The sequence below is a fragment of the Leptosomus discolor genome, chromosome 1 (assembly GCF_034619465.1).
Source record: "Leptosomus discolor isolate bLepDis1 chromosome 1, bLepDis1.hap2, whole genome shotgun sequence".
Classification (NCBI taxonomy): domain Eukaryota; kingdom Metazoa; phylum Chordata; class Aves; order Leptosomiformes; family Leptosomidae; genus Leptosomus; species Leptosomus discolor.
Window position 1 is genome coordinate 28,845,902 of NC_141391.1, and position 12,724 is coordinate 28,858,625.

Sequence of the window (12,724 nt, forward strand, 5' to 3'; positions counted from 1 at the left end):
CAAATTAAATGCTGTGATCGCGTTATCTGTTAAGTTTGTCAGTGGGAGAGGTATTAAAACATTATATGGGAATAACTGTGAACTTTTCCCTCATAATTTGATTCTTCACAGAATGAGACCTATTAGGTTTCTGGGAAACCAGATATGGGGCAGATTAAATGAGGCTGGTTGTTGTGATCTGAATGCTATTGTGGGTTTGAATGGATCCATGTGAACAAAGCAAAGCTAGCAAGAATTTTTCTGTTGTCTTTTCTTCCAAGAAGAACTTCATAGCTGAAAAGAAAAGCATGCCATTATGCGTTCTACTTTAGTGATCTCTGTAGGATCCTAATAGGGCTCAAAAAAGTGTAGGGCAGCTTCTCTGCAACTTCTCTGGTAGACACGCCCTCAAGTTTCTTAGACTGCTGCTGTGCAACTGTGGTGAATATTGTCTCAGTTTGTACAATGAACTTCTGTAGTTGATGCTAATCAGTTGTAACTGACAGGATGAAACATCCAGATACCTTTTAACAAGATTTCACGTCTGTAGTGCTTTGTCTCCATCCCCTGGAAGTGACATTTTTAAAAGACTGTATTAAAACCTTTTTGGGCCCTTAAAAAAGCCACCGACCTTTTGTTTGTCACTCTAAGCAGTGCTTTCTCTGAGGAGTTCTGTCTTTAAAATTACCTTCTTGTTTTATTTAATACTAGTATCACAGAATTGCAAACAGATGAGTTCAGCAGGAACTTCTAGAGATCACCTACTCCAACCATCTTGCTTAGTGTCAGCTAGAGCCGGTTGTCCGGGACTGTTTCCAGTTTTAAGATATTAAACAGGACTGGTTCCTGTTGAATATCTTCATAAGTGATCTGGATAATGGGATCAAGTGTACCCTGATGAGGTTTGCCAATGATACCAAACTGAATGGGGAAGTAGACACTTCAGAATGGAAAGACTCTGCAGGAAGACCTGGATAGCCTGGGAGAGTGGGCTAACAAGAATCTTACGAAGTTCAGCAAGGGCAAGTGTAAGGTCTGGCACCTGGGAAAACAATCCAGGAGTGCAGCACAGGCTGGGATCTACCCAGCTGGGGAGCAGCTCTATGGAAAGGGACCTGGAGGTCCTGGTGGACAGCAACCTCAATATGAGTGAATAGTGTGCTGCAGCGGCAAAGACATGCTGGGTTGAATCAACAAGGGCCTCAGCAGCAGAGACAAAGAAGTCGTTATCCCACTCTACTCAGTGCCTGTCAGGCCGTGCCTGGAATACTGTGTTCAGTTTTAGTCTCTGCTGTACAAAAAAGATGTGGACAGGCTGGAGAAGGTCCAGAGAAGGGCCACAAAGATGACTGAAGAACTGGGAAGCCTGCCATATGAGGAAAGGTTGAGAGAATTGTTCAGCCTTGAGAAAAGAAGGCCTAGGGAGACCTTATCAGTGTGTTCCAGTATTTAAAGGGTGCTACAAAGAAGATGGAGACTCCCTTTTTACAAGAAGTCATATGGAAAAGATGAGGAGTAATGGGTACAAGTTACTCCTGCGGAGATTTGACACAGGAGGAAAATTTTTCACAGTAAGAACAATCAGCCATTGGAATAATCTCTCCAGGGAAGTGGTGGGTTCCCCAACATTGGTCACTGTTAAGATTCAGCTGGACAGTGTACTGGGCCATCTTAGACCATGCTTCTGCCAAGAAAGGTTGGACCAGATGATCCTTGAGGTCCTTTCCAACCTGGTATTCTGTGATTCTATGATTTAGCTGAGTTTTTAATGTCTTCAAGAATGGAGAATCCACAGCCTCGCTGTGCGACTGTCTACGGTGTTTGACTAACCTTACAGTAAAAAATTGTGTTTCTATGTTTCAATCTGTGTTCATTGCCTCTTGACCTGTCAATGGATACCACTGAGAAGAGTCCGTCTCCCTCTTCGTTATCCCTTCCATAAGGTATTTATACAAATTGATAACGTCCCTCTTGAGTCTTCTCTTCTCTGGCCTGATACTCCAGTCCCTTCGTGAACTTTGTGGCCCTTTGCTCGACTTGCTCTAGTATGTCCCTGTCTTTTTGGACTGTTAACTTTCTAATGTTTAATTAGGGTAGCATGTGAATAGTTTTGATTACTTGCCTATACAGTATTTACAGTGTCTGCAGGTACACTTACGAGCTTCTAACAAAGCTGCTCTCCTTAATATCCAGACCTTGATAGAATTAACTGTATTTAATAGGAACAAAAATGGCACATATTTTTTTCCATATGACCTTCTTTGTAAATGAGAAAGGGAAAAAATTAACATACATGCACTCTCTTCTGGATTGTTGATACTGCCTTTTATTTTTCCTGTATTTTCCGTTGCTGTTTGTTAAATCCTTCAAGACATCCTTTTTGCTGCGTGCTCTCATAGACAGAGAAGCCTGCTCTGGATTGTATATTTGGAGGAAGATTACTGGCTTAGTAATTGTTCCCCACTGATTGATACGCAGAACTTTAAATGAAGATACAACCTTTTATACTAAACCTTAGGTACAATTTTTAGTGTCCATTGTAATTTGAGGAGAATTCGTTTCAGTTTTGTATATTGGATTTTAAAAATTGGAATTTCTTCTTGTTTTCTTTGAAAGGCTGAACAGCTGGTTGGCACATTATGTGTTTACTCAGTTATAACTAGCAGTTATAACTAGGTAAAAAATAGTATGTTTTAATGCTGTTGAACTAGCCACTACAGAACTTCTCTGATTTAGCTCCCGTCTGGCTTAGATCTGAAGATTCTACTTCAAGAGTAGAATTCAGTATGCACTTTAAATCTGTTTTTCTGGAAATAGAATCACAGAATGGTTTGGGTTGGAAGGGACCTCAAAGATCACTCAGTTCCAGCCCCCCTGCCATGGGCAGGGACACCTTCCACCAGACCAGGTTGCTCAAAGCCCCATCCAGCCTGGCCTTGAACACTGCCAGGGAGGGGGCAGCCACAGCTGCTCTGGGCAACCTGTGCCTGTGCCTCATCACCCTCACAGTAAAGAATTTATTCCTAATATCTAATCTAAATCTGCCCTCTTTCAGTCTGAAACCATTACCCCTCGTCCTATCACTGCACTCCCTGACCAAGAGTCCCTCCCACCTTTCCTGTAGGCCCTCTTGAAGTACTGGAAAAGCCGCTATAAGGTCTCCCTGGAGCCTTCTCTTCTCCAGGCTGAACAACCCCAACTCTCTCAGCCTGTCCTCACAGGGGAGGTGCTCCAGCCCCCTGATCATCCTCCTCTGGACCCACTCAAGCAGGTCCATGTCTATCTTATGCTGGGAGCCCCAGAGCTGAACACAGTACTGCAGGTGGGGTCTCAGCAGAGCAGAGTAGAAGGGGAGAGAGCAACAATAATTATAATTATATTTTAATGCATGTAAAACATTCAGGCATCATTTTTTTTATTAGAATAGCGATTTAACTCTCATGGATTGAAATCAGTAGGTTCCTCTAAATTAGATGTCTGGTTTGAAATTTTCCTTTTTAATTCTGAAAAAATCTCCAAATCTACATTCATGTGCAAAAAGTCAGAATTTTCAAAATGGATATAGCACTGCTTTAATTTTCCTTCCACTTACTGATAATAGTGCCTCTGTTGCAGTAGTCAGGAATTTCAAGCTAACCCAAGTAGAATCTTAACGATCTAAACCTTTTTTCCTTGCCATGTTTTCTTCTTCCATAATGTTGTTCCTTGCTCCCATCTAGAAGACAGTGGACTTTAAAAGAACAGAATAAATGAAAGATCAAGCTAATTTAGAAGCTTTTCACCGTCGGCTGCTTCAGGAGACAAAAATTCTTTGCAAAGAAGCCTGAAATTATCATTGCCATGATCTATGTGTGTGTTAGAAGTGAAAACCCCATCAAACTCTGGTCTCAAATTAATGCCAAAATACCCCTGAACACGGTCCAGTTCAGGTCTGAGAACACTGTGTTCAGGGCACAATCAATACCACTAATAATAACAAGAATAAACAAGAAGGAAGTCACTCAGTGCTGTAAATTTCAGTAAACTTTACTACTGATCACTACTGAGTAAGTGTCTCTTTCTGAATTACTGTTACTTCGTTGTTAGAATATTTGTTTTATTCTTTCAAGACTGCTTAGGCTGAACAACAACTGTTCTCTGAACCTGTTAGATTTTGTTTTTCATTAGTTGCTCAAATTAGGTATACTATCTCTTGGAAAATGAGAATAGAGGAACACTTCGTATTCAGAAGGATGCAAAAAAGTTTTTGTTTAATCTGTCTTGATAACACTGTGGGGACATGTATGATATCTCAAACATTTCAAAACACACACAGTGTGGAAGCTAGGCCTGGCTTCAAAGAGAGAGTTGTTTCTTTTTTCTATGATGGCGTGTTCCATTAGGTACAGATTCATTTCCAGAAGGCTCTGTAGTGCTCCATTCTGAAAATGCCTGTTACGCTCCCCTTGGTTTCTTTCGCCACCAGCCTCTGCTCCTTTGATATTTTTTTCTTCCTTGAAGACTCAAACATCCGTGTTATTACACTACTAATCAGTAGTTCTCATTTGGAACATGTTGCCTGTGGCTTGGGGGTCCATCCAAGACTGCCTACTTTTCTTGTTGAGCTGGAGTCTTAGGAGCGTTGCAGAAGTGCACACTGCCTTGCTCTGCTGTGCCCAAACACCTTGAGTGAGACGCACAGGCCAGTCCCAGTCCTGGCCAAACTTAGTTCTCCCTACATCCTTCTGGAAAGAGATTATGCCTTGAAGCGTTAGCTTATTCTGTATTGCAGGGGGTCTCCTTACTCCCACGTGATGCAGCTAGATTTGTGTTTGCCCTTGGATAGGCAGGAAGGTGGGAAGAGGATTGTTGGCAGAAGGAAACAAAGCCAGCAGCCTGGGTTGTAGTAAGAGGCTGGAGGCAGCAGGAAGCCAGTTTGAGGCAGCATTGAAGACAAGAAGATGCAATTACATTTGGAGTAGAGCCTGAGGAATGTGGGTTGGGAAAAAAAAAGATATGCTAGGTTTTATATTATATATACATTTTATGAAGCGTTTAATGGGTATTTGCCTGCTACAAAGGAGGGCTAAAATATGTGAGCCTGTGTTAAAAATAGCATAGAATTTCAGTGCATTTCAGGCGCTCCAACTTTTTGTAATTTGACTCAGAAAGTATGTTTTTTCTCTTAATATTTACAAACTTTTCATCTTTCTGTTTTTTAAACATCTGCGATTCCTACTTCTCATCTTTGAGGTAGGCCTGCATTGCAGTTCTTGAAGTATCATCGCAGTTTATGTAGGTGTGCTTGAGTTAGCTTGTACACAGTGCATTGTATACTGGTAATTTAAGGTTAAAACTTGCTAGGGATTAAGACTGTTGCATCTGTGACTGCAGCATGACAGAGGCTGTGCAACCTTGTCAAGATGACTTCATTCAGCTGTTGCAGTATGGCCCTAATATCCCAGAGCTCTGCTTGCACTAGATTCTGGAGTGTTTACAGGAGGTCTTGCTCAAAGTAAACTCACTGGTGCCAACAATTTGGCTATTCTTTGTCACCTAAGCTAGCAAATGTATTTTTTTTACTACCAAGTGTGGTACTGTTCGGGTTTCTCTAGATTATAAAATAGTTATAATATGAGTGAAAGGAGAAATTCAGTTTTGCTTGTTTGTCACTGAATGGGATGGTTTTGTTGAAAGTTGCACACAGTTATTACGTGAAACATGTTAGATTTGTCCAGCGTCAAATTAGAGTTCTTCTCTGCATGGCTACATGTAGTGTTATTATTAGCTGGTTGCGTTTGTGCTAACAGCTTGGATGATGTTTGCTGTAAATGAAATTTAAAAAAGTCCCACAAACAGATAATCTTGTTCTTCAGGTTGAACTCCCGCCTCCTGATCTTGGCCCCAGCTCTGCACTAAATCAGACACTGAACTTGCTACGGGAGGTTCTGGCATCTCATGACTCATCTGTTGTTCCACTGGATGCCCGTCAAGCTGACTTTGTGCAGGTATAAGAATGTTGGACTGCTCTGAAGAGGAGGGGAAAAAAAAAAGTCTGTCTAAGAGTCTCAGTACAACAAAAGATGGGTGAAACATTAATCTTTTCTGTCTGGTCCCATTTTGGAGCTTTCTACCAAACCGAAGTTTGTAATGTGAGTAAGATGGTGACTAAGTGGATAATTACAGTACAGTATGGAGTGCTACTCTTAACACAGTATCTATATTCTGTTATCCAATTACTGCTCCATTAAGTAAATACACCTTCAAGATTGCACAATTACCAATTATCTCTTCTGGATTACTCTTCCTCCTGCTAGGTTAGAATCTGTTCTTCTCAGGTTTTTGTACTTTTCCCATCACTATGGTAGCTGATCACCTGCTGACAAATCCAGCAGAAAACTGCTTTCACAGTTGGAAACTCATTTCTCTTTATTCTGCTTTGGGGAATAAATACATGATAGAGACAGAATGAGCTTAGAAGCCTCGTGTGACATGATTTCCTCCCTCCCCTCCCTCTTTTCTGTGTGTTTTCTATTTTAGGTTCTGTCTTGTGTGCTAGATCCTTTGTTACAGATGTGTACTATGTCTGCTAGTAATTTGGGCACAGCTGATATGGCAACCTTCATGGTAAATTCGCTTTATATGATGAAGACTACTTTGGCTCTCTTTGAATTCACTGACAAACGTCTAGAAATGTTACAGTTTCAGGTAAGATTTAACAGTCCCAAAGGAAAGTGAACTTATGATTTTTTGCAGACTATAAGTTGTGATGTGAACATACTTATTTTTGGTAATGTTGGCTTTGTGTCAATTCTGAGTCAAAGAAATGGGTTAAGTCTTATAGGGACCATAAGCAAAGAGCAGGTATTGGAGCTTATGGTACACAGCATCTTTTAATTTAAACAGACCAAAAAAATTATTAGAAGGTTTGGTTTGGTTTGGTTTAGTTGCAGATAAACCCATATCAGTGAACATTTTCATTATCCTAATCATTCTAACACTTAACTGTAAACTGTGTGAGAAGAAGCAAATGGAAGTTGAAAGCTCAAACAGTCCAATGGCTGACTATATTTGATCATATAGTTAATACTAGATCATCATCTAGTTTGTGCTAGAGTACAGCATAGCTGAAGTTATTACTTCAGTCCTTCCTTCTACTTTTCTTTTCTCCTTTGTTTGGTTTCACCTAACATGCCAGGATAGTTCATATGTGGTACCATTTTGAAGTGGAAATGTAGTTTATAAACCATTGACTTGGGAAAACTTAGGCACTGCCCATTTATACTTTTGCTACATGAACATCTCTGCAATATCTCAGGAGAGCTTTTGGAGCTGGGGGGCTCAGAAAAAAAAGTCACAACTTTTTATTTGAAGACATCAGTATAGATTGGCTGTGAGCCATTTTTCACTTTCTACTCCTAATGAGAATTTCTAGCACCTTTTAGCTCTGAAACAGACAGACAACTCCACCAAACTGTCTGGGGCTTTTCTAATTTCTATTATCAGAGTTTCTTTCTTCACAGTAAATGTTGCAATTGATTTATTCTTCAAATAAGCAGTAGTACTGAAGGTTATGCATTTAATACCATTTACTTTCTTCAACCGTTTTACAAATACAGGAACAGACTGAAAAAATACCTTTAAGATTATACATAAGTAGGTTATTAAAGTGGAGTTAGAATGGCATATTTAATAAGAGAAACATTTTTCACAGGGAAGAAGAACTCTGTAAGACAGTTAAAATCTCCAAATTGAAATACTAAGATTTCCCTGCTGATTTAAAAAGAAAAGTTCATTTTTCTAAACAGTTTTAGGAAGTAAAAAGGTGAGCTCTTAAAATATCAGACATGGAATTCTTACAGTTTACTAGGGTTTGATATATTACAAATTTTTGCTTTTCTTTAGGATTGAAAGAAAAATAAATGAAATGTGGGCTAGCGATCTGTAAAAATGAAGTAATAATGTATATATACCCAAATATCTTTCCAAGACTACTTAGACTAAAAAATGATTGCTGTTGCTGTTACTGGATTTATTAAGTTTCTCTGCGAAGTGAAGATTATACTAGGAATGTAAAATATGTTTATAACTTTTTTTCATATGAAGATAATTAAAGCAAAATTGATAGCTGTGATTTCGTTGTCTATTGTTCTTTCAGTTAACTTTTTTCAAATACATGTTTCTCAGTATTTAATTTAAAGTCATTATCAACTATGATTTAGTTTCAGTTTTATTTTCTTTATGAAAGACTGTCTCTTTCTTTTGTTTCTTATAAAACTGCCATGCTGTTGTCAGTATTTTCAATAAGAGTTAGATGATTTTTATCACATATTTTCAAAGAGCTCTAGCAAAATAAAATGATACAGCAATTTTGAAGATTAGAGCTTTGGTAGTCTTCATTTTTGGTGCTGTTGAATTTACAAATACAAAAAAAAATAGGTTCTTCTGTTAGTCAGAAATGAAAGAAATACCAATATTTTTGCTGTTTGCTCCTTGTAATACGGAAGACTTAAATGGATAAAATAATTACGCTGTATATTTGTGGGTTTTCATTGTATCACTCGCCTTTTCTTATTTGGGTTTTTCCCCTTCTTATTAATGTTTCTAGACCTTTTAACCCCACAGCTTGTTTTATTTAATATTATCATGCGCACTTTATAAATACCTTATGCTTAAATTTTCAGATTGAAGCTCATTTAGACACACTCATAAATGAACAAGCTTCCTATGTATTAACAAGAGCTGGTCTAAGTTACATATATAATTCTGTGCAGCAACACAAACCGGAACAGGTAAGCTTGTACAATGTACTTGTTGAGGAGGTACTGCATACCTGCCAACTAAGAGAATTTTGGCACTAACATTTTTTGCAAATTAAACTTCCTCTGAAACCAAAAAACTCAGTACTATCTGTTGATTTTTCACACGGGACCAGGACTGTTAGACAAAGGCACCTTGCAAGTACAGATTTCTCCTGCACTGTGTATTCAGCAAACCCAGCAGGTTTGGTATGCAGCAGTCCTTCCGTGCAGCTTATCAGTATACCATCAGCAAGCTCTGTACACCGCAGACATCCTGTACGTTCTCAGAATAGCTGTATAGGTAGTTTAGTATGCCTCAGAAAGTGTCAGAGTCAAGCAGGCTCTAAAACACGAGTGCTGAGTATGTATACCGCTTCCACAACATCTAGAACCACTGTTGGACCTACAGTGCAGGCGACATTCAGGGTTATTCCATTGCACACCATACACAGAGTGCATACCCTGCATACATTAGACAATTACTGCTTTTTTCTTCAGTGGAAAATTGGCACGTGAGGTTAATAGTAATTTGAAATATTTTCTTCTTTTGTCCTTAGACATTGTTCTAGCTGTTCTAGCACTAAGACAATGAGATTCTAAAAGTGAAAATTTCGTATTTCTTAGCGCCAAAAACTGGAATTCAGAGCTCATGCTCTTCCTTTCTTGTGAACCATGGTTGTTATGTGATAGGTGTTAATACAGCCTCTCTCCCCTTCAGCTGTGCCTGTGTCCTTTTGTGACCTTTTGTGAAGGTGAAGAACAGTGTTTTATGGAGAAAGCAGAACTCTGTTGGAGAGCTTTGTGTTGTTTCTTCAGCCAATAATTTTGCATAAAGTGCCCAAACTCAACAGATTTTTATGTATAAAGATGAATAAATAACTGTATAAATAATCTGATTAATAGCTCAGCTTGTTTTCCTATTCATGAGCCTATCTCCTGTTCTAAAACCAATTTAAAATCAAGCAGGGCAGATTGTTAATGGAATGTAGCAATTTTAATTTCCAGCTGTCCAGCTCCCTAGCTGCAGAGGTGACATTGTCACAGAGTTTGCTAGGGGGTTAGGCAGTGTGTGTACATTGTAATGCCATACCAGCACAGAAGATTTACTGGGAAGCAGACTTGAATTCTTCACGGTCCCAGAACAGATGAATAAAGGGAAGTTGTCCTCTGTAAGTCTGGAACAGCAAGGGGATGTGGCCAGTTTGCAGTTCAGTTTTCATCCTAGACCTTGTGGAAGGATTTTTCGGGGCTTTATCATTTGATGGTGAAGAAGGAAGTAAAGGACTTGAAAAGACATATTAAGAAGTCAGTGTTATGAGTTTTTAATTTAAGAGAGTGGTAGAATACAAATGTTACAATCTATCAGTATTGATGTGGTAATTCAGTTTCCAAACGTTTAAATCCTGTAGCATGGCCAATAACAATTTAGTACCGAACTAATTGTAGAATTTGTTATTTCTTACCTTTTTCCATATGTTAATAATGACCTGTTTTTCCCCCTTCTCTTTAACTGCTGATTCTTAGGGTCCTCTATCAAATTTGCCAAGTATGGATTCTGTGTCCCTGAAGGTTGCAATGGTAAGCATTTTACCATTTCTTATTATGATGGTGATGCTGTGACATGGGAAAGAATGTTATTAATTATGTGATGTGGCAAGATATTCATCTAACCAGTCATACTCTTAAGAATAGCTAAATTACATGTCTGGGAATACTTTCTTCATTTGTAGTAATCTGACCACTTGAAGTAATAAATACATAAATTATTTATGGACAAGTAGTAATAGAATATTCATTTCTAAACCTTGAGAAACAGAACTTTACTTACAGGAATGCTATCCCATGAGTCATCTTAAATTGCTAAAAGCAAATACTTAGCTCTAATTAGTTTTAATCACCAAAGGTTGGTTGTTTTTTTTTTTTGCCTCTATGCTTTGAAATATGGGTTCTGGTATCATTTATAATTTTAGTCCTAAGGCTTTGATTTTATGCAAATAGTTCAGCTAAACTCAGAAGTTGGGTGCTGGGCATATGTCACAGTTACGTTTTTTTAAGTTGAAAGCTACAATATATTTTAAAACAAATTATCAGCTGGTATTTTTTCTTAGAGTGTGTGAAGGCTATTTTGCATAGAGATAGCAATATCACAGTTCAGTAGGCAATAATGTATGATCTGTCACTCTTCTTGCTTAGCTAAGTTTAGCTTTATTCTGAAAGTTTATCTGAGACCTGCTCATCCAGCAGTACACATATACCCCTATGAAAAAAAAAGGTCTTTTAAGAACTTGTGTGTTGAATCCCTCCTAATTGTGTCAGTGTAGCCCGTTTTCCTCTGTTCAAGTTTTAAACCAGTGATTCCCAAGCTGGTTGGACGGACACAGTTCTGGCACAGAGCACTCAGTGGTTTACTCTGATCAGCACACATTCTTATCAGTATAAATTTTGCATTTAAAATATCTTCTATTTATCATGGTCTTGTAGATCAATGAGGAATTTAAAGACTGCAGCTTGGGGACCAACTCTTTAAATTATATATATGTAATGGTTATCTATAGTGGTATATAATAATTTCACTTGAATAGTTAGAGAGGAATCCCACTGCTTTATTTTCTTCATTACTTTATTTTATGTCTGCTTGTGTGAACACATGGAATGGAACCCAGTACGCTGAAATCAACCCACATAAATCCCGTCTATCAGCCTAATCTGTTGTCTCCCTGGGATTTAAACCACGTGGAGGGAGTATTTGCAGGCAGATTCTCTGCCTCTCAGCTGAACCTGAAAGTTTTCCAGGTCCCAGCCTTTAATTTGTTCATATGTGCTTACAAATGCTGTTCTAGTAAAGTCCATACTTTCTCTCAGCTAAAAGCTGCCTTGTTTCCAGAATGATGGCAGATAACCCCAAAAAGTTAATTTGTGAAAACTGCAAGTGACTTCATTAGTCATTTGAGCCCACTTTTTGCACGTTTAAGTGATGGATGGATGTGGATTTTAGGGTTTGCCAGATTGAGAAGATTCATCCAGTCTTCAGGGAGGTTGCCATCATTAGGTAAAGTTGTCTAGGGCCTTGCCTGAGTGAGTAATTCTGAGGATGGAGTTTATACAGATTCTATGGGTAACCTCTTCAGTGTTTGATGCCACTCCTGGTGAGAATTTTTCCTCTTACTATCTAGTCAGAATTTTCCTTAGTGTCCTATGTGTCCAGTACTCCTCATGTTTTCACCTGTGAGAAGACCTGTCTCCATCTTCTCTGTAGCCACCCATTTGATCATAGAATCATAGAATGGTTTGGGTTGGAAGGGACCTTTAAAGATAAGCTAGTCCAACCCCCCCTAGACTAGGTTTCTGTGAGGAGGCCACTATATTCCCTTTGCACCGAATAGACTAGGTCTGATCTTCAGAGGTGCAAGCATACATGCACTAGCTGCATAGGAAACTTGGATTATTTTGGAAGCTGGATTCTCATTATTTGCCCCTCCACCTATGCTCCTCAGAGCCAGAAACTTAAAATTTTGGTGACAGAAGTGCTAAAGTTAGACATTAGGTTTGGACTATTAAGTTCCACCTTAAACATTTGTATAGTATATTAGGCTCTATCTTAAATATATAAAAGGAGAAAATTTTATCAAATAAGAAGGTGCCATTTTAATGTAATCATTTTTTAAAGATCTGTGTTTTTTACCTATTTTCATCTAACAGCAAGTTTTTTGATACGTTGATCTCATATTATCTTTTTTTCTCCCCACCCCTAGGCTCAGTTTGATCGCTATCTGTCTGCTCCAGATAGTCTGTTAATGTCCCAGCTGAATTTCCTTCTGAGTGCCACTGTGAAGTAAGTATCCTGCCTTTGAATTTCTATTATGCCTGCATAGTGATCAGAAAGATGAATTTGATTAGGTTTTAGTGGGCCATGATGAGAATTCAAGTTATCAGCTGTGATTGTATTTGCATTGTCCTTCAGGTCA

At 38.6% G+C, this 12,724-nt stretch overlaps 1 protein-coding gene across 1 annotated transcript in view; it reads left to right on the top strand.

Moving 5' to 3' along the window:
• COG6 (component of oligomeric golgi complex 6) overlaps positions 1 to 12,724 on the top strand; it is a 63,785-nt gene that overhangs the window by 45,002 nt on the left and 6,059 nt on the right. Inside the window, exons 14-18 of the mRNA XM_086481911.1 lie at positions 5,835 to 5,966; positions 6,499 to 6,666; positions 8,643 to 8,750; positions 10,284 to 10,337; positions 12,512 to 12,591. Of these exons, the coding sequence (XP_086338037.1) occupies positions 5,835 to 5,966; positions 6,499 to 6,666; positions 8,643 to 8,750; positions 10,284 to 10,337; positions 12,512 to 12,591 (542 nt within the window). The remainder of the gene's footprint in view (positions 1 to 5,834; positions 5,967 to 6,498; positions 6,667 to 8,642; positions 8,751 to 10,283; positions 10,338 to 12,511; positions 12,592 to 12,724) is intronic.